The sequence below is a fragment of the Lissotriton vulgaris genome, chromosome 9 (assembly GCF_964263255.1).
Source record: "Lissotriton vulgaris chromosome 9, aLisVul1.2, whole genome shotgun sequence".
NCBI classification, from domain to species: domain Eukaryota; kingdom Metazoa; phylum Chordata; class Amphibia; order Caudata; family Salamandridae; genus Lissotriton; species Lissotriton vulgaris.
Genome location: NC_141697.1, coordinates 243692351 through 243715156, shown reverse-complemented (window position 1 = coordinate 243715156; position 22806 = coordinate 243692351). Strand labels below are relative to the sequence as shown.

At 46.9% G+C, this 22806-nt stretch overlaps 1 protein-coding gene across 1 annotated transcript in view; it reads right to left on the bottom strand.

Annotated features, from left to right (window-relative positions):
• The window catches only part of SPINT1 (serine peptidase inhibitor, Kunitz type 1), a 262840-nt gene that overhangs the window by 16486 nt on the left and 223548 nt on the right, over positions 1–22806 (bottom strand). Inside the window, exons 8-9 of the mRNA XM_086937424.1 lie at positions 16029–16199; positions 3465–3524 (exon numbers count right to left, since the gene is read on the bottom strand). Coding sequence (XP_086793550.1) covers positions 3465–3524; positions 16029–16199 — 231 coding nt within the window. The remainder of the gene's footprint in view (positions 1–3464; positions 3525–16028; positions 16200–22806) is intronic.

The window sequence follows — 22806 nt, the reverse complement described above, 5'->3', positions numbered from 1 at the left end:
TCCTGGTGAGCAAAGTGCAAGTTGACCAGTCCAGTTGGGGCCATTGAAGAAGTGTGGGCTATGCTGCCGCTCTTGCAGAAGCTGGGGCTGTTGCGCTTGTGGGAGTGGAGATCGCTGACTCCTGTGTGCCAGAAGGGGGCCACCATGAAGCTAGTGCTGTTATCTGTAAGCACACTGAAGTAGGGGAGCACTTCATTCCAGGAAGGGGGCCACTGTGAAGTTAGGGCCATCGCCCATGTGCGCACTAAAGTCAGTGACCCCCTGTGCGCCAGGAGGGGGACTAATGTGAAGATATGGCCAGTCGACAATAGTGATCCCCGATGAGACAGGAGAGGGGCCACCACGAAGTCAGGGTTGTCTTCCTGGATTTTCAGGGCAAGGTTGCTGTAAAGAACACTTACCAATTGCCTCAAGACCTGTGAAGGGACTTTGGAAACTGACATAGGCCATCCGAAAAATGAGGAGGCCAAACGCTTCATCAGCGAAGACAGCAAGAGGTGATGGGCCCTCAGCACCGGGAAGCCAAACCCTGCAAAGAAGTGTCCTGTTCTTCTGATACTCGGTGGCTACCATCTGGTTGGTAATATTGTTCAAGGCTGTCATTACTGCTGGGGATTTGCACAAACTTAGCACCTAGCTCTGCTAGCACGGACTCTTAAGGCCATACTTGGACTCTGTCATGTGTGGGCCACATTTAGAAATCCCCTCTATTATTGAATGTGGAATAACCAACCTCACTAGAAAGAACAAGCATTTGCAATGCAATAGGTCTGGCAATAGAAAAGTTTGAGCTTTTGGTGTGTAAAATGTAAAAAAAAAAAAAATTAAGTATTAATTTTGTTATTAGAAATGCCAATAGTTATAAAGTTAGCAAATGTTACATCTATAGCATTAGTAAAGGTACATGTTTAGTTTCCCCCTGTCTTACATGTATTGATCTGACAAATCACAATGTTTTAACAAGAACAGAAGTGAAAACATTTAACATCTTTTTAGGACATTTGTAATAAAGCTTTAAACATTGACAGAAAATATTTGAAACAGTTGTTGTTGAATGGTTGCACAGATTGATGTTGTGGTGGTGCTGAGTGATGTTGTTTTGGGGACAAGTGATGCTGTGGCGTTCATTGATGCTGTTGTAGCGCATAGTGATGTTGTGGTGCCCCTGAGTGATGGTGTAGTGGTGCTGAGTGGTGCTGAGTGGTGCTGTGGTGGTGCTGTGGTGGTGCAGTGGAAGTGTGCACTGCCGGCTGGTGGTGTGTGTGCCTGGTGGAAGCATGCACTGCCGGCTGGTGGTGTGTGTGCCTGGTGAAAGCGTGCACTGACGTGCCTGGTGGAAGCGTGCACTGACGGCTGGTGGTGTGTGTGCCTGGTGAAAGCGTGCACTGACGTGCCTGGTGGAAGCGTGCACTGACGGCTGGTGGTGTGTGTGCCTGGTGAAAGCGTGCACGGACGCTGGTGGTGTGTGCCTGGTGAAAGCGTGCACCGACGGCTGGTGGTGTGTGTGTGACTGGTGAAAGCGTGCACTGACAGCTGGTGGTGTTTGTGCCCGGCGAAAGCGAGCACTGATGGCTGGTGGTGTGTGTGTGGCTGGTGAAAGCGTGCACTGATGGCTGGTGGTGTGTGTGTGTGCCTGGTGGAAGCGTGCACTGACGGCTGTGCACTGACGGCTGGTTCTGTGTGCCTGGTGGAAGCGTGCACTGACGGCTGGTGGTGTTTGTCCCCGGTGAAAGTGTGCACTGACAGCTGGTGGTGTTTGTGCCCGGTGAAAGCATGCACTGACGACTGATGGTGTCTGCGCATGGTGAAACTGTGCACTGACGGTGTGGGTGTGCGTGTGGTTGTGCGTGTGGTTGTATGTTGTATGGCGGGCGTGAAACTTAAAGTACGGCCGGCCGGCCGTAAAAAAAATAATTATGGGAGGAGAAGCCCTTTGATGTGGTGTCACGGCCTGGCTGCCGTGAAAAAATGCAATTAGGAGAGGGGAGAGTGGTAAAGAGAGTGGTGTTGAGAGGGGAGAGTGGTGGTGAGAGAGGAGAGTGGTGAGAGGGGAGGAGAGAGTCAGGCCTGGAGAGAGTGAGGAGAGGGGTGAGTGAGGATTCGGGTGAATGAGGAGAGGGAAGAGAGGGAAAGAGAGAGGGAGAGGGAATTGAGTGAAAAGGAGAGAGGGAAAGGGGGAGAGGGTAGAGGGAGAGAGGGAGGGTAAGAAGAGAGGGGGGGACGAGAGCAAAGGACTGAGGGGAGAAAGAGGGGAGGGAGAGAGGCAGAGAGAGAGGAGAGCAGGCAGAGGGGGAGATGGGGAGAGGGAGAAAAAGGAGAGCAGGGGGAAGGTAAAGAGAGGGAGAGAGGAGAGAGGAGAGAGGAGAGAGGAGCGAGAGGGAGAGGGTGAGAGAGGAGAGAGGGGAGAGGGAAGTGAGGGAAAGGGAGAGAGGTAGACGAAGAGAGGGAAGGTGAGAGAGTGAGGGGAGGGAGAGAGAGGGAGGACGAGAGGGAAGGAGGGAGAGGAGAGGGAGTGGAGTGAGTGAGGGAGAGAGAGAGAGGAGAGCACAGAGAGGGATAGAGGAGGAGAGAGTGAGAACCATGTTATCGACTCCAGCAGATGTAAAGGTACTCATAATAATACAGGAAAAAAAGGCATCAGCTAACTCCACCTTAAAAGGCTAGTACGGGTCAAGAGCAATCAATAAGCAAAAGCATATGTGCCCTCTGCTTAAGGATCGGGATGCCTTAAGCAGCTGAATGGGAACACCATTCCATGTAGCTGCTCATTAGCTCATGGTGGTGGTGAGTGTTTCTGCTGAGTGGTACTGTGGATGTCTTTGAACCACTAAGAAGTGACTGACTGGAAAATGTGCACTAAACTAAGACGACTTCACATTGAGCGATGCCAGGTGTGGGTGCCTCACTCATGGCATGTTCTATGATATCATTGATGACATCTTAAATGACAATTGGTGACATCACTGTTGACATCATCCAATGAGTGTGCTCGTTTGTGAGATTGGGTGTGTGAGCGGTTTACTAGATGATGCAATAGTGATGTCACTGATCATGTTATGAGTGATGTAATATGTGAGGTCATAAGCAGTGCATTGCGGGGACATAAGTTCTAGTTAGCTCAGGTAACTATACCTGCTTAATTTCTATGGTTTTGTGTGTGTGAATTCTGAGCCGAACTAGAACGTCCCTGTTACCTTTGGTTTTTTATGTGAAAAAGAAATATATATATATATATATATATATATATATATATATATATACACATATATATATATATACACACACACATCTTTTCCAAGTACTTACAGTGAAAGAACTGTGTTCTACTAAGGTATTAGAATTTAAGAAAGTATACTGTAAAGAAGGCATCGTGATCAACCTGCAATGCAACACAGCAGACATTCTTGCACTTTGTAGCTGAAAACTACAAATATATAATTTGGCCATAAAATAAATCATCTTACCAGATCCTTGCGCTGCTTGTTTATCATTAGATCCAAGTTTTCTCCCAAACATGTCATTTTCTGTTTGGAGAAAATTAACGGACAGTGAGAAATTTTCAAAGGAAAGACTGTGCTCAACACCATTTTATTACATACTGGGGACTGAAATTCATTGGAAGGGGTGGGGGCATTAGGTGGGATCTGCACTTCGAATAAAACAATCTTCAAAGATGGCTGGAGGGGCCTCCAGTTTTCACCCAGTTACCCATCCACAAACAGAAATAGCTTGGAGTGCTCAGGTTTTAGATTCTATTATAGGACCGGAGGCTTCGTATTATGCTTCTCTTTCATTTTAATGCTACACACAGCAGCCAATGAAAATCTTTGTATATGAAAACAAACTACATTTCCCATGATGCAAACATTCCTGTAACAGTCCATAAGAACTAGGCAACACCAGATATCCTCCTCTTTCTTCGCTGCTCACGCAGCCAGTTAACTGCCTTTTCTTTCCTTGCTATAATTATGCTAATGCAGGATATGTATTATGCTGGAGAGCTTATTCGCGCGCTGTTTATTTAATGTAATCACACTGTTAATAAGATTATTTGGCACTGTTGTTTGTTCGTGACTTGCTGACTGATTTCGGCCGGCCACGCCACTCACTGTCATCGGGGGTGTGCGCGTGCCTTGCCGGTGTGTCTCGGTGGCCGGAGCATCGTACAGCGCGAGTTTCGCGCAGAGCTTCCCGACATGCCTCCCTCGTTAGAAGAGAGGCGCGCTTCTCGCTGATTAGGCAGCAAGAAGATTGATTTACCCGTGCAGCGGGCTCTAACTTGCAGCGTGTGCTGCGAGCTGACCTGGGCATTGTTTTAATTCACCGGTACCGACCCGCCGACGGCGGGGTGATAATGCATTAATTGAGCGCGAAGGCCCCCCTCATTGGCCGGGAGATGCTCGGAGTTTCCACTTTCGTTTTTCCTGTTAGTTTCGACGTGCGTAGCCCAATTGGGCTTGTTTTTTTTAGGATTGGGCTACGCACGTCGCTACTGCCCGTTTTTCCAACCGTTTTTTTGCCATTCCACTCCAGATTCTTTGCTGTGCTGACTCTTTACGCTGGCAAGCTGTAAAAAACGCTGGGCCTGGAGGGTGCACACTGCCTGTGTATTATTTCCTGCTCTTTAGCTCCATTTTACGCCCTGAGGGCTGCAAGAACTTGATTACAGCCTTTGGCTGAGGAGCCAGGTACCTGGTGATTGCTTTGTTTTGTGCTGTGGGTTGGCTGCCCCCTTTACTCCTCTCAAGCTATACCTTTATATCTTTATGAGCAAATCCATGTATAAATTTGGCACCACCATGGATGATTGGGTTACCTATGAGGAGGATGAGGTTTATGAAGAGGAAGTGGCTAATCCTTCCATTGAAGATAATATTCTTGAGGCCCTGGACGCATGGGGCCAGGACTCCGTCAACAAGGCCCTAGAGAAGGCAGTTCCGGGAACTGTACAACAAGCCTTAGCAACTGCTTTAAAGCCTATCACAAAGCAGTTGGAGAAATTCGCCAAGCGCCATGGGTTTACTTCCCCTACAATTCCTAAGAAGGATGGTGCGCCTTCTGGTTTGCAGTCGGACTCTTGGCCACATTCCTACTCCTTGTCCTCACTGCCTGCTCTAGATCCTAGTAAGTCCAAGGTTCCGGACACGGATACTGACACTGACACTACAGCTACTGATACCCCTGACGTATCTCCACCCAAGAAGAGGGTTAAGAAGTCCAAGAATGTGGATCCCATTCCTCCTGTGTCCACCCCCTTTACCTTTAACCCTGCAGACATTGTTCACCCCAGGTCATCCGATTCTCTACCGGCACCGGAGGTCGCGGTTTCTATCCATGATAATCTCCGAAAGAGCTTTGACAAGGAGGTCACGAACCGGCTCAGGTCGGAATACCCTCGGCCAGACATTGCCAATAAAGTCGCGGAAACTGGGATGCCAGGATAAACCAAGATATTGGAGATGCCCTTAGAGGCACAAGAATCAGGTATGGTAATGGACCCGCATGTTCTGGCTGGCTGGACCCAGAGGGCCATTTGCCTCTTGGGCAACACCAATTGTGCTATATCGACGGAACGCCACAAGTCTATCCTCATAAGGACGGACTCCAACCTCACCGAACTTGCGGCAGCGGAACCTGGACACCTGGCGGACGGCAACTTATTCGGTGATCGTTTTGTAAAGGATGTGGCTAAATACTTGGGTACCTTCACCACCCTCGATAAAGCCCAGTCAGGAATAAAGCGTGCCCTTCAGGCTGGTGTTTTTAACAGGGCCGGACGAGGCCGGGGACGCTCATTTGGCTGCCAGTCTTTCCAAGGCCCCCAGAGAGGCGACTTTGGCCGAGGTAGAGGCGACTTGGATTCCTCCCGTGGGGGAACCTTCTACCCTACCAGGCAGCGCTTCAATAAGCAGCGGTTCAACAGGGGAGCCTACCGTGGTGGCTTCCAAGCTACAGAATCATCAGGTGAGTGCTCCAGATATTTTCTCACTCCCTCTGGAGGGTCGTATTCATTCCTTCTTTCACAATTGGGTTCAATTGTCACAGAATGTTCAGATTTTAGAAACTGTTCAGGGTTTTCATCTGGATTCTTTAAGGTCCCCGTTCAGGACAGGTGCCCCAGACAGCTGTCTTTTTCCCAAACAGAGTACGTTTTTATAGATTCAGAAATAGGAGAATTGCTGCAGAAACATGCGATAGAACGCTGAGACGAGGGCCCTTGCGGTTTCTGCAGCAATATTTTTCTGGTTCAGAAGAAAGGTGGCGGTTACAGGTTGGTTCTCAATTTAAAGGATTTCAATCGCTACATGGTGTACAAGCACTTCAAGATGGAGGGTATCCATCTCTTGGTGGATCTTCTGAAGCAAGGGGACTGGATGGTCCGTCTGGATCCGAAGGACGCCTATCTATCTGTACCGATTTTTCCTCCGCATCAAAGGTTCTTACAATTCCAGTGGAGAGACAGGTGGTACGAATATTTGGTCCTTCCTTTCGGTCTCTCATCAGCTCCATGGTGCTTCACCAAGGTGTTGAAGCCAGTGGTAGCCTACCTCAGGGAACAGGGGCTTCGCATGATAGTGTATCTAGACGATATACTGATCATGGCGCAGACACAAGACATGGCGATGCAACATCTGCGCAGGACCATTGCTACGCTGCAAAATCTCGGATTTGTGGTCAACGAGACCAAGTCTGTTCTCTGTCCAACCCAGAGGATAGATTTCCTGGGTTTTGTAATAGACTCTCGAGAGGCTCAGTTAAATCTTCCTGGGTCAAAATTGCACGACATTCAGAAGGAATTACGCGCCCTGTTGTCCAAGCGGACTGTTTCACTGAGGGCTATTGCCAGAGTAGTGGGTCTCTTGGCGTCATCCATTCAGGCGATCTTCCCGGGGCCTCTTCATTATCGGGCTCTTCAGAGATTAAAAATTCAGCACCTACTGAAGGGTCTCTCTTACACGGACCTGGTTCCTCTGTCATCAGAGGTCCGTCAGGAAGTTCAGTGGTGGCCAGGCCACGTGGAGGCATGGAACGGTCGAGCCATTCTCGGCTCCATTCCAGAAGTAGTCATAGAATCAGATGCCAGCCGTTGGGGCTGGGGTGCGCGTTGCGGAAATATTTCCACAGGAGGGCGCTGGTCTCTACAAGAATTAGATCTACATATAAACTGCCTGGAGCTGCTCGCCGGCTCGTTCGCGATCAAGACGCTGTCACCCAAGAAAGTGTCATGTTGCATCCTCATGAGGATGGACGTCTCGGCGCGGTGCACTACATCAACAAACTGGGAGGTGCAAGATCCTCCATGTTAGTAGAGATAGCGAAGGACTTCTGGCACTATTGCCTGAGTCGTCAGATATCGGTCATAGCCGAGTACATTTCGGGTCAGTCGAATGTGGTGGCGAACTGGCACTCACGCCATCTCAAGGACTACAGCGATTGGCAGCTCCAACCGCAAGTGGTTCAATGGTTACAAGTGATTTGGGGGTCTTGCCAGATCGACCTTTTTGCTTCCAGGTTGAATCGGCAGAGACCGGACCCGATAGCGTTGGCGACGGATGCTTTCACTCAGGACTGGTCCCAGTCCCTGAATTACACGTTTCCCCTGTTCATATTGATTCCCCGGGAATACTCACGGATTGTGCGACAGAAGGCGGAGGTGATTTTAGTGACTCCCCTCTGGAAATCGCAGCCTTGGTTCCCGAGTCTCCTGGAGGTGAGTTGCGACCTTCCCAGGAGGATCCCAGATTCACCAATGATGCTCCAGGGCCTCCGATGGTAGTGTTGGGACATCTGTCCCTGATGGTCTGGAGGCTTTCCGGCAACGTTGGCAAATACCGGAGTTTTTGGAGCAAGCTTCAGCCTTTATTGACCAAGCCTGGGCTCCTTCTACCAGGAAACGGTACACTTCAGCCTGGAAAGGCTGGCTTCGTTGGTGCGTGGAACAGCACATGGATCCCGTGGGGGCAGGATTACCCTGCATTGTGAATTTTCTCTCTCTGAAAGCTTTAGAGGGTTTAGCATATCGCTCAGTTAACAACTTCCGTTACACGATTTCGGCGGGGCACTCTCAGATTGAGGGTAAACCTGTGGGTCTGCAGCCGCTTGTTTGCAAACTTCTGAAAGGGATAAGGGTAGTGAATCTGCCCAAACCCAAATATACTGCTTTATGGGATGTCTCGCTCATTCTTTCACTGTTCAATGATTGGCCCCACAATGATTTGTTATCCCGGAAACAACTTTCAGCCAAGTTGGCTACACTGTTATGTCTTGCGGCATGTCGACGGTCATCAGACGTAAAAGCCTTGGACATTACGGGTAGCGTATTTACTCCAGAGGGAGTTTCTTTTAATATTACTGCTAGGACTAAGACAATGTCTAGATGTGTTGATTATCATGCTTTCCCAGGTAATACTAAGCTTTGTGTGGTGCAATGCCTTAAAGTCTATGAGGTGTGTACAAGATCTTTTCGACCTGCAGATGTTACGCAATTATTGATTGCCTTGCAGAAACCATTCAAACCTGTTACTGCGGCTACTATAGCCAGATGGTTGAAATATGTCATGCAGGAGGCGGGCATTGATACCCAGGTGTTTGGGGCACACTCTGTCCATGGCGCCATGGCCTCTAAGAGTTTTATGTTAGGATGTACTGTTCAGGACATTATGCATTCAGCTGATTGGTCCTCAGAATCCACGTTTAAACAGTTTTATTATAAGCCGGTGGGTGATATTTCCTCTGTAATTTTTCAAGAGCGTTAAACTAGCATAATACGAAGCCTCCAGTCCTGTAATAGAATTGAAAATTATCTAGCTATCGCGCCAAGAATTTTCAATTCTATTAAGGACACGCAGGCGAGGATTATCCCACCTGGTTGTATTACATGTATTGTAATATTTTGCCCACCCTGATTACAGTCTGTTTTGCAGATTTTACGGGCATTTTTTCTCATTCTTCCAGGTTCTGAGAAGAAGATGGACTGAGTATCTTTCCAGTTAAAGGAATTCTTTCCAGTTGACTGTCTTCCACGTTGGAGGGGTTTATGTTGGACTTCAGTTATTTATGGACTACTGTTCGAGGCAAAGAAAGAGGAGGATATCCGGTGTTGCCTAGTTCTTATGGACTGTTACAGGAAGTGGTGTGTGTTTGCATCATGAGAAATGTAGTTTGTTTTCATTTACAAAGATTTTCATTGGCTGCTGTGTCTAGCATTAAAATGAAAGAGAAGCATAATCCTCGCCTCCGTGTCCTCAATAGAATTGAAAATTCTTGGCGCGATAGCTAGCTAATTTTTTATTCACCCACGTCCCTCACTGTATGGCGAAGGCTCGGCAGCTCAGTAGCTATCACCCACCAAACAATTAGCTGTAGTTCTCTTGCTGGCTGCCTGCAGCCAGCTCTCCAGGTTTTAAAAAAGCCTGGAAATGACAGCTTCTCCAGATCTATCTCAACAACGGGAACTACTTTCATCTGAATAAAGCACACACACAACATTAAGGAAAATAGGCTGCGCCAGCAAGCCGCCATGAATGAGTTTGAAAGACTGCTACACTTTCAAAACAGATAACTGCAGCTTGCAGCAAGCTATCTTGCCCAGCTACTATCTATGAACAGGAAGCAGAAAACAGAAAACGCTGTCTGTCATGTTATTATTATTATAAAGGCTTTTGTAGCGCGCTCTGTTACTAAAAAATAGTATCCTGGCGCGAAAGGGATGAGAGGTAGGGCAGAGGGGGATTCTATACAGTGATGTTGAAAAGGTGGGTCTTAAGTCCCTTCTTGAACAGAGTGATGGATGGGGCTGTTCTTAGCTGCTGCGGAAGGGTGTTCCATGCTCTCGCCGCTCTGACTGAGATGGATTGGCTTCCAAGCCTGCTGTATTTGAATTTTGGGGCTGTCATTTGATGCAGGTTAGATGATCTGAGGGGGCGGTTGGGAACATATAGAGAGAATCTTTTCCTCAGGTAGGCTGGACCAGCTTGGTGGACAGCTCGATAGGCGAGGACAAGGATTTTAAATTGAATCCTGTGGGCAACTGGGAGCCAGTGTAGGGAACGAATAGGTTGACGGACACTTAAGCTTTTTGGGATATTAAACAGAAGCCGGACAGCGGCATTTTGTATGACTTGGAGGCGGTGGATCAGGTAGGCAGGAAGGCCGCAAAAGAGGCCATTTGCGTAATCCAGTCTGGATAAAATTAGGGCACGGATGACAGTTTCTTTGGCCGCTCTCGGGAGGAGTGGAAAGAACCTGCGTAAAGTTTTAAGTGTAGCAAAGCAGATCCCGGTAAGTTTTTTTTAAATGGTCCTCGAATCTGAGGTCATTATTGAACCAGACTCCAAGGTTTTTGGCGGGGCCTCCGATGGATTTGGGGCATGGAAGATCGGCCGGCCAGAGAGAGTTGCCGAAGTTGTCTGGGAAGGAGCCATATAACAAGATTTCAGATTTGCTTTCGTTGCATTTTAGTTGGGCGAGGGCAAGCCAGCGAAAGACAGATGACAAGCAAGTTTGGGCTCCAGATGTATCCAGGTTGTTTTTGGGCCACGTGAACAGGAGCTGAGTATCGTCAGCGTAGGCCATTATTTTTGCTCCCAGTTGTTCAGCAAGGTAAATGAGGGGGGTTAGATATATATTAAAAAGCAGGGGGCTGAGGGTGGAGCCCTGAGGTACACCTGTTGCAAGTTTCTTGGGGGAGGAGGCAAAAGGCGGCATCCAGACTTGTTGGGATCATGTAATAAAAGAAATCTCTATTGCATAGGCACAGCTAATAACTTCACTTGCTATCAGTCGCAGCTGCTGCTAATATAAGGTGGGGGCATGGGGGGGGGGGAATAACAAATAAAAAAGACTTGCCTTCTGCTGATGCTGCTGGCCGCTTTGGTGCTTCTCTGCCACACAGCACAAGCTCCCAGACTCCCCCATCCAATCCAGACACTGCTCTCATGCTATTACCAAGCATAAGAGAAGCACTGGGATTGGCCTGAGCAGGCTGGTTTGATGCTCACTCAGGCACAGGCCTGTGCCTTTTCTCCACCCGGCTGTGCAACACAGCTGGGTTGGAGAAATCTAAGTGTGCATGCTGGTTTGGCGGTCCTGAGACAGATGGCCAAACCAACATGCACAAATATAGTGCCCATCACTCCTCATCCCTGACATGGCCTGGCCGAGCCCTGCCCTAGACTGCCATCGGCTCATTCAGTCAGTGAAAAATGACAATAAAAGGGTTCTATTATCATTTTCTTTTTCATCTGCTGGCTCTGAGCAGTGGGGCGACGCTCCTCCGCCATTACGGAGGAGACACCGCTGCTTTCTATACCAATCTTATGGCTGCATTGCATAGTAAACCGGTGTTGATATAGCACAGTTAAAAAAAAACATTTTATTGAACTTTGAAGACTGACAATGAGTGGAGCTCTCAGGGGTTTGCGCATGTTACTAAAGTTGTACACAAATTAGGGCCTTTGAGGAGATTGATCCACAGATCTAAGCGTCTTTCATGCTGCAGAGCTATCACTGCAGAGACTTAAAATTACAAAAAAGCTTTAGCGCCCATCTGCAACCTTACTGACTGGCAGAAAGAGGATGTACCCTACAAAAATATTGAATGTCTTTATAGTTAAATGTGCTAAATTTCCTACAAAGAAACACAAAGTATCTGCCTCTGGCTTCAACTTGCTGTAGCATACTTTCCTGGCCTGGTCTGCAGCCGTACTCTGGAAGAAATTCTTAGACCGGCTCATTGATTTAGCGATTGTTGAGGAGTGTGCATGACCTGGCAGTGATGGAGATTTGACGGTGCAGGACTTGCTCCTGATACTGCTCATTAGGCCGCAAGATTCCAGAGTCCCAGTGGAAAGTCTTGGACCTAATGACTACATTCCCATATGAATCAAAGCATGCCTGCCATTTTATCTGCTGTTCATGCATACATGACACAGCCCATGCAGAAACCAAACTTTGACAGCAGAAGCTTGTGGTTGCTGCTCTTCAGTCCTACTCTAATAAAAAGATTATTGGGGGGCCTTATTGGGGTGGATACAGTAGTCAGCCTTCCAGAATCATCCTATGGTTTCTCAATCACAGCTTCAGGGGAGGTTGCAGACAATTAGCACTAAATGTCATTATTTCTCACAAAAGAACAGTTTCAAAGTGGCCACGTCAAACAGCTCTCGGTAAACCTTCCGTAATGGATACAGTAATGGACTATTTAAAGAATCAATAGAGTACAGAAAAGAGAAATTTGAAGAGCTTACGTAAAAATAGATGCGTGAAGCAACCATGCGCCATTTTATTATGAAAATGCTCTTTAACAATATTGAAACTGTTTCTGCAGCTCTGAAACAAGATACCTAAGGTGAAATTGTAACTTTAACTAAATAAGAAAAGAAAAAGTTACATAACTCCAGTAACCATATTTCTTATAGAAAACTCTTTCAACCTGTCCATTCATTATCTTTTGAATCTTCTCAAGGTACCTAGAAGTATGAGAGTTTTAAACATTGTGAGAGTTTTAAACATTGTGAAAATCATCAATCTAGGTAGGTGACTACAGGTTACTGAGTAAACAAGATGCCATTGATGCAAAATCATGTAATCTGGGATCCTAAGGAAGCAAAACTATATCACCTGGGCATGAGAGGTGTGGGAGTAGGCACCCATGGTGTTGAAAACAGCAGCCGGCAAAGGCTGAATATGTGGGCATTCCCATGGTATGTGAATGAAGATGTGGACCAAAGTGGGCACTGGAGACATTTTTCTGTTTCCAGGGGCCAGGATATTTAAATTCTCCAGTATGATATAGGTCAGATGTGGACAAAGTTGAATCAGCTTGATTTACAGGATGCATTCATTCTATTTTCGCCAGTGTTCACCTCTTCCTCCCATTTAGTTTGTATCAGGAGCGGGACTCCATGATCTTCCAAATATGCTGAGCTTTACAGAGTTGTAATCATTTTGGGAACCTCCATTAAGCTGGAAGAACAAACTTGTGGAAAGACTGGGAGAAGAAAGGTGAACAAGCATGCTCCAGTGTTTCCCCAAGAGGATGCTACACCGTATTCTACAGTAAGAATTGCAAATGTTTAGATAAGGAATTAAGTACAAATAATGGATCAGGTGACATTCAACATTTGTCCACACTGCGGTCATATATTGCATGTGGTGGGAAACTCAGGATACTGGTTTCTCTAACAGATCTTCGCATCAGCAAGTTTGAGTGGGAGTAAGAAACCAAGAGGCCATTAACGGACAAGACTGGCTGCTTAAACTGATATACTTGTTTCAGGGAATAGGGTTTTACAGTGTTTTGCCGCATCCAGGAATGTACATCGTGTGTGGCAGTGCCAAACTCGGTGAACATCAACTTAAAGTGGGATTGCTGGGGCAGGAATGTAGCTTGCATAATAGACATGTAGCTCTGCCCCGGGTAACACAATTGCAACTGAATTTGCTATTCTTGTTTTCTTTTGGCCAAGCTCACACAAAATCTGTGTAGGTCGGGAGGCCTAGAAGTAAATTAACCACAAGACCCAGGCACCGACTCTGATGTCAATGAGGAGCACCAAAAGCATACTAAGTTTACGTACGGTTTGTTAATCCAGTGTTTGGACAGGCCTTTTTACATGAAAGAGCGAAATGCCCACAGGCCTGATCATGTAAAGTTCTACTTGTGTGTCATGGCTAGAGCCTGTGCGGACATCTCCATGTACACTGTAGCTAGTGGAATCCCTTTTCCATTGCCTCCACCTTTGACATGGCAGTACAGGTAGGTTGAGAAACAGTCTCTTTAGACAGTGGAGGTGTGCTGCCTGCATTCCTGAGCTGGAGGTTGTCTCAGACGGGCCTGACTTAGGGAATTCTTTGGGACTTATTTAGCAAGAGATTGTGTATTACTGATTAGTCTTTCCTGAACAATTCCATTTAGTTTATGGTGGGAATTGGAGGTGAGACAACAGATTCACTCAGAGTGGAAGACGTTGATGCATGGCCTGGGCTGTTTGGAAGCCCTTGAGTGGTCTGACCAGGAAGGCTGATGACAACAGGTACACAGCATCACACTTATTGTGCTTCTTTTAGCAATACTACTGCTTGGAACCATCACTATCTGCTGCAAGAGTCATCATCTTACACAAAGTATCTCTCTTCACAAAGAACATTAAGGTAGGAAACAAACTAACTCCACACCAGTTCCTGTACGGTAAGCAGTGGATCCACTTCCCTTGTCTGCACATCAGGTATAAAGGCGGTACTTACATTTTCCCACTTGGTTACAGTTCCAAGCTTCTTCACTGACCAACGATGGGGAACTCACGGGGAACTTGAAGTGCTGCTGTGATCCACAGCTGGGGTCTGCCTGACACCCAGTCTCCTGGAGGTGAGGGGGCATCACGTGAAGCCTGCACTTCTTGCTGAGAAGCCGTGTGTGTGAGCCTGACACTTGGGAGGGTTTGGTTGATAGGAGGGAAAAGGGCAGCACCCTGTCCCACAGATATCTACCTAAGAAGCCAACAGCCTGAGGAGAGGAGCTGCGCAGGAGAAGCAGACTGCTAAGGAAGAGTGCCCAGAGCCAACCTGTGTTAACCTTGGCTTACTTGCCAGACCAAATGCCAAGTTCATATTCCTGATGATCCACCACAGTGCGTGCTCCAGCAGCCATCACAGAGGAGCTGTGCTGCTTGGTTCATCGCACTCAGAGAGGCACAGACCAGAAGATAGAATCCTCCTATTATGAGAGCTGGAATCACCGGTTAGGATCGTCATACCTGAGCTGCCACAGTATTCAGTGGCAGCAGTATTCAGCTGAAGGAAGGAGGGCCGCTTGAATATGCTCTGTGTGACCGCGAGCATGCATGCTTGCCCAATTGCGAATAAAAGCAGCACATCTGTGCTTGAAAAGGACAGTCAACATCAGCTGAATCAAAGAAACTAATAGATAGTGACTTTTAAGTTGGCTAAATAGATTTTGATGGCCTTTTTAAAGATAACTGCAATCCATATACAAGAACTACATAGACAAAGATTACAAACAGACCTATGGGTTACAACCATTACAGAATACAGAAAGGCTGACCCACAACAACAACCCCCCCCCCCCCGCCCTCATCATTGCGAGCCTACAATTTCGATTCATTCGAACACATTCACTGAGTACTGAACTCTGAAGATCCCATAGGGCCCATCCATTAGCTGTTTTTGTGCGAAATTCCAAGAGTAACTCTGCATTTGGCACGAAAACAGCTAATGGTCAGATACTTAGAACACACAGGACAAACAACTTTATCTTTTGGCTATTGCTTGCATAATCCATTTGAGCACGTACAACAATTCCGGTTGCAGAACGAGCTTCCGTCTAATTTGAAATTACAGGAGGATATCTTTTGGTTCCATACTCAACCTCACGTCCTGAAGATGGTCTGACGGCCTTATTGCCAACACAGACTGAAACGTCGACTGCAACATCTATTTCGTCACACATTTGTTGGTTTTAAGGAATTGTGTTCCATTTTATTCAGATCATTTTCTTGACTCCTCATATGGAACAGATGTACGAATAGTTGCGTTGTAGGTTAAGGTGTCATACCTCTAGCGCTATGTCTGGTTGATTCGGATTTCATCCCCTGTTTTCATTTGTGTATACATACATTAAATACATGCTTCTCTGTGTGTAGTGGCACAGTCAGCAACAAAATGATAGAATGGAATGAATAGAATTACAAGAGGTTGAGAATAATTCATGCATTCAACCCATGCTTTTTAACTTCTCTCTGTTAATCCCGTTGGAATGATAACAGAAGCAAGCTAAGATACTTTGGCTCTAAAGAGCCTCACTCCTGAGTTGTAGCTGCTTGAGTCACAAGGGTCAAAGAGCGTGGGACCCACTTCTTACAGAGAAAAGTACAACCTGTGGTTACCAGTAACTGATCACTGCCTTCTACGTTATGAAATGGGCTTTAGTTGTAACCTGTCTCAAGAAAAAAAGGCACCAATAGGATGGAAGCCATGGTAAATATTTTAAGCAAGATGCATTTGCTTACCTGAGATCCCATTACATATGGCAAGACAATCCTCCTCCTTTACAAAGTTATTGCCATTGCCACTACATCCTCCAAATGTAAAGGTGAAGCACTTCTGCTTAAATGGGTCGTAGTACCAACGAGTGAAACTGGCACGGCAGGGCCCAGTGTGTGGAAATTCAACACACCGTACTACCAAGAGGATAAAAACAAAATACAAATCACAACTTCATACTAAATTACTGTACATGTAATAACCTCACAATCAAATACATAAAAACTATGCAATTCACTGCAGGTCACGCTTGCATGGTGACTGAAACAGGGAAAGGGGGTGGATGGGGAACAGAGTTGGATCCAGGAAACAGTCCCTTTGGTAGAGGTTATAGCAAGATTTGAGGCTCGGTAAATCTAGAAATAAGCATTGAACATATACTTTGACCCACTTGTAGGCATCTTCGGGTGGAACTGCATTCATTTAAACCTGTGTTTGCAGCAGTATAATTCACAAACGTGTGCTGCAAGGGGGTGCTGTAATGTGTGTGCACCAACTGAACAGATCACCGTAAAGAGGAGGAGCTGGGCTACAAAATGGTATTGGTTCAGTGGCTTACAACAACTGGTCAACATATGTACCACAACTCAGATGTAGTAGGCATAATTGTCAATACAAAAACTAATATTTTGAAAAACAAAATTAATGAGAAAGCTGCATGTAATGAGTTCAAATGGGCGGTGGCGGTGCATGGTAGTTGTAAGAAATGGGGGTACACTGCTATGTTTATGTAGGGCAGGTAGAGAGGTTAGAGAATGTATGGAGGGAAATACTGAGCTAGTCAGAGGAGACAAAGGGGAGGATAAAATACAAGAAACTCTACAGCGTAGGGCAAATTGTCTAAATCTAGTTGGTTGTTTTAAACAGAAATACTTTCACTAGCTTTTCTATAACAGTCCTATTTACATGTGTTATCAGTTTAGACACATCAAGGCCCAAGAAGGATTCAATGTGAAGAAACAAATGCGTTACTTACCTGTAACAACTGCAGTTATCCAGTATTGGTATCTTTCATAGATTCACATGCCTGAATCATTCCCCGTCGTCGGGGTGGGAGTCCCCGGTACATAAAAAGAGTAATGTCATATAGACATATACATAGTAATAGGCCAGAGGCCTCTCATTAGTAACAGATGAACAGCAGCCGCCTAAAGTTGAACACGGACAAGACAGAAGTCCTCATCCTGGGAACATCCCCCTCCGCATGGGACGACTCCTGGTGGCCCCCAGCCTTAGGCACCGCACCCAAGCCAACAGACCACGCACGCAACTTGGGCATCATCCTGGACTCCTCCCTATCGATGACCAGGCAAGTCAACGCCGTCTCCTCATCTTGCTTCCACACACTCCGCATGCTCCACAAGATCTTCCAATGGATTCCCACCGAGACAAGGAAGACGGTCACCCAGGCCCTCATCACCAGCAGACTGGACTATGGAAACACCCTCTACGCCGGAACAACAGCCAAGCTTCAGAAGAGACTCCAGCGCATCCAGAATGCCTCCGCCCGACTCATCCTGGATGTCCCCCGACGCAGCCACATCTCGAGCCACCTGAGAGACCTACACTGGCTCCCTGTCAACAAGAGGATCCCGTTCAGACTCCTCACCCACGCACACAAATCCCTCCACGACCTGGGCCCTAGGTACCTCAACGACCGCCTGACCTTCTACACGCCCACCCGCCAGCTGCGATCGGCGAACCTCGCCCTCGCCGTCGTGCCTCGCATCCAGAGAGCCACCGCCGGAGGAAGATCCTTCTCCTACCTAGCGGCTAAGACATGGAACTCCCTGCCCGTCCACCAGCGACTGACCCAGGACCACCTCGCCTTCAGGAAACAGCTCAAGACCTGGCTGTTCGAGCAGTAGCAGACCCCCCCCTCCCCACGCGCCTTGAGACCCTTCCGGGTGAGTAGTGCGCAATATAAATGCCATGATTGATTGATTAATAACCATGTCCTTTTGTAAAAAGGACCAAACTTTGGCCAAGAGCCAATCAGATATCACCACCCTCTAGAACCTTCCTGGAAGGAGCCCTAGTCCCTCAGATTTTCATAAGCACAGTGCTAAGTAGTACCTATTGAGAGAACCAAGGTGAGCCCTGCCAAGGGAGGTGGGTGGGCTGCATGTGAATCTATGAAAGATACCAATACTGGATAACTGCAGTTACAGGTAACACATTTCTTATCCAGTATTAGGGGTATCTTTTATAGATTCACATGCCTGAATCAGAGTAGCAAGCAATCACCAGCACATTTCGAATGGTACAACATTTAAAAACACTCGATATTAGAATACCAATTGTGAAATAAAACAAGTACCAAAACACCATATAAAAGAGAAATGTGCGAGTAGACAGCAGGAAGGTGGGATGAAAGAGAGAAGGCTCACCTCTAGTGAAATAGTTGACGGAGCACAGCTTGTCCTACTGCTGCATCTTTCATAATTTCAATATCCAAGCAGTAGTGCCTGGTGAACGTATGTGGTGTCTTCTGGGCCTGCTGAAGGCAACAAAAAGCTGGTTGGATTTCCGAAACTGTTCTATTTTGTGGATGTAGAACTTCAAAGAACGTTTGATGTCTAAAGAGTGGAGAGACCTCTCTGCTGCGGAAAGTGGATTTGGGAAGAAAGTCCGCAAGACTATAGGTTCATTCAGGTGAAAATTAGACGGAACCTTCAGGATGAATTTAGGGTTGGTCCGTAGAATAACTCTGTCCTGTTTAAACTGCAGGAAAGGATCCTGAATAGAGAAGGCTTGTAGCTCACTTACACGCCTTTCTGATGAGAGCGCTAGTAAGAGAACGGTTTTCCAAGACAGGTATTTGATGTCGGCTCTGTGTATTGGCTCAAAGGGGTGTTTCATCAGTTGAGCAAGCACAATGTTTAGTTGCCAGGTGGGTGGTAAAGCTCTCACCGGAGGGAACGTCCTAAACAGGCCTTTCAGAAATTGCTTAACGAGTCTATTGGACCAGAGGGAAGTACCAGATGACGAACGCCTGAATCGAGAAATGGCCGCCAGGTGGACTTTAATAGAAGCATGGGCCAACCCAGAGTGTGCCAAATGGAGCAGATAAGGTAGAATTTGTGCAGGTGTTGATGAAAAAGGGTGTATCTTGTTTGCTTTACACCAAACACAGAACCTTTTCCATTTTAGGGAATACGTCTTGTTGGTACTGTCTGCCCGAGCCCGGGCTAAGACTGCGCTGCATTCTTGATGAATGTCTAGGTTCTGAAACTCTCTGAACTCAGGAGCCAAGCCGATCTTCTGAGAGATGCTGGATCCGGATGCTGGACTTGACCCTGGTTCATTGTGAGGAGAGTCGGGCAAGACTTGAATAGAATCAGCGGTTCCAGCGACAGGAGATGAAGCTCTGTGAACCAGTGCTGGCGCAGCCACGCTGGGGATATCAAGATCAGGGTGCAATGCTCTGCCTTCAATTTCCGAAGGACCCTGGGAATTAGGGGAAATGGAGGAAATGCGTATGCAAAGACGTTGCACCATGCGATCGAAAATGCATTCCCTAGAGATCCCTTCCGGGGATGCCAGCTTGCGTAATGTTGGCATTTTGCGTTGTGCTGTGTCGCAAACAGATCCAGGTGAGACCTGCCCCATCGGGCGAATACAGAGCTGAGAAGTAGTTGATCCAGCTCCCACTCGTGGCACACCGAGCGTTGTCTGCTTAGAGAGTCCGCCAGGACATTGTCCGTCCCTGGGACGCTCTCTGCCCGAAGGGAAATGTGTTGAAGTAGCCATTTCCAAATCCGTTGAGATTCTTGAGACAACGTCAGAGAGCGAGTTCCCCCTTGATGGTTCAGATAGTGCATTGTGGTGGTGTTGTCTGTTCTCACAAGCACTGGGGAATCTTTGATCCTGGGCAGGAACGCTCTTAATGCCAGGTAGACTGCCCTTACCTCAAGGAGGTTTATGTGCAGTTGCTTCTCTGCAAGGGACCACTGCCCGTTGATTTGGAGTTCCTGAAGGAACGAACCCCATCCTTCCAAAGATGCATCTGTAGTTATCACATGTGGCGAAACTGGAAGTATGAACGAAAGACCCTGCCTCAGATTCTGCGGGTGAAGCCACCAGTTCAGAGCATGGACAATGGTAGGAGTTATCCGGATTACGCCGTCGAAAGATCTCGTACATTGAATCCACTGAGCGGATAGCGCCTCCTGAAGTGGACGCATACGAAGGCGGCAGTGTGGAACCAACATGATGTTCGAGGACATCATCCCTAACAAGGATTTGTAAAGGCGCACCGTGATGGACTTTTTGGATTGAATTCGGGCGGCCAAGGTCCTTAGTTTCAAATGACGTTCCTGTGAAGGGAAAGCCTGTCTCTGAGTAGTATCTAGGACAGCCCCTAGGAAAGTGAGACGCTGGGACGGCTGAAGGGTGGATTTCTCTTCGTTGAGAGTAAGTCCCAGATCGTTGAAGAGCTGAAGACAGGTGTTGGAGGACTTGGTCACGCCTGCGAAAGTAGGCGCCTTGACGAGTCAATTCAATTCAATAATAACTTTATTCGGTAGTTTTTAAAAAAACACCATAAAAGTTAACATTAAGCAAATTACAAGGTTTACAAAGATTAAAACCATTTAAAAATACAATTGTTAAAAACAGTTGAAAAAAGGCATCTCAGTTTATATATATTTTTTTCAGTCATATCATAGCATACAGTTTTCCATTTGTCTAGCGATCTTTCATTTAGGCAGGGCTTATAGATAATACGTAATCAGAGGTTCGCACGGTGACGGATACAAAATTTGAGAAAACATACAATCGCTTTGGCATCATTTTCGTTTTCAAGATACTGAAGTGCCAGATATGCTGGACGACACTGTCGGAGCCCCCAGATTTTCAAAATGGGCAATATCCAGCGTTTGCTCGGTTCAATAAAGAATTTGCAAAATAGCGTTATATGAATAGTTGTTTGTAAGGACACCAAATCACACGGGCACATGGACAGGGTAGATGACCAAACATTTTGTATTGGGAATGCGACCAGCAGATGAAATATATCAAATCTGAAACGGATAAGCAGCATTTTTTCATATTGCGTTAAACTAAACATCAAATAGGGTTCAACGGAGGACACAGTCTGCGTTAGTAAAGAGTGTTGAACAGATGGTTTATGAATCTCTGAAAGTAGGCGGATCTGGCGCAAGTGTACAAGACACTCCTTTTTTAGATCGTTTTTGGAGATTTCACTTATCGTTAACGGATAGTCAAAAAACTTCCTGTAGCCCAAATCTGTTAATAGCGCTTTAACATAAGATATTGATTTTTCTACACGGATCAAGTGTCAAAATGTCTTGAATGATCGCTCTAGTTAATTGACATTGTTCGGTGAACCATATTCGCCGCCACAACATTACTGGTCGTAATTTTATAATATCTGTCAGTCGTCCAAGTACGGGAAGACCTGGTGATGTTGGCGGAGGTACGCTGCTACTGGAGAGAGACATTTGGTGAAAATGCGTGGTGCCGACTTCAGGCCGAAGGGCAATACCCGAAACTGGTAGTGCTTGCCCGCCACCGCGAACCTAAGGAATTTTTGTGGTTCCTGTGGATTGGTATATGAAAGTACGCGTCTTGAAGGTCTAAAGACGCCATGAAGTCGTTCGCATTGAGGAGTTGCAGCACCTCCTGGATGGACACCATACGGAATGACTGTTTTTTGAGGTATTGGTTGAGGTCTCTTAAGTCCGATATAGGTCTCCATTTTTTCTCCTTCTTTCGAATTAAGAAGAATCGGGAGTAGAATCTCTTGCCCTTCTGATTCCGGGGGACGCAGATTTTTGTGCAGCATTGGTATTGGCGGCTTCTGAGGAGGAGTTTCCACGAACTCCAGAGAGTGTCCGAATTGAACAAGTTGGAGGACCCACCGATCCGTTGTAATCTTTTGCCAATTGATGAATGATGAAATTCTCCCGCCAACTTTGTAAGGTGGAGAGGAAATGGGGACCTGTGGCAGAGAGAAGTAATTGCCTTCTGGCTGTGTCCTTCTTACCTCCTCGTCCGCGAAAGGAAGACTTGTTGTAGGACGACTGGTTTTGCTGCGGTCTTTGTTGGTACTGGGGTTTGTACTGCTGATTTGAGCTGTACGTGGATTTGTACCCCTGATAGTCACCTCTCGAGGATTGACCTCTTCCTCTGGAGCCCCGAAAGGAAGAATTTCTGTATTGGAGGGTACCTAGAGCCTTTGCGGTATCAGTATCTTTTTTGATACCCTGAAGCATCTCATCGATGTGTTGCCCAAAAAGAAGTTGACCGTCATCCGGCATGTCCGACACCTTGGTCTGAACTTCAGGCCGGAAAGATGTTGCTTTACGCCAACCTTGGCGCCTCAGGACTGCAGCTCCTGCCAGCTGACGGAACCCTGTGGATGCGATATCCTTTGCCACATCAATCATCTCCGAAGCGGAACGCTCGCCTTCAAGGAGAATCTTTTTCGCCTCATCTTTCAGCTCTTCTGGAAGCAAATCCAAATATGGAGCACTATCAGCCCACACGCACTGTTAGTGCTGACATGGACGAAAACCGCTTCCCTATGTTGTCTAGTTTTCGGCCTTCCTTATCTGGTGGCGCAGTCAACGCAGCCAATGGATTTTTTGACTTGCGCTGCGCTGCCTGGGTGATGACAGAGTCCCGTTTTGGATGACCCGTAAGGCAAGCTGGAGCCGTGTCCGGAGCTTTATATTTTTTGTCCAGTCTGGGCAGTACTGGAGGCAAAGATGAAGATGA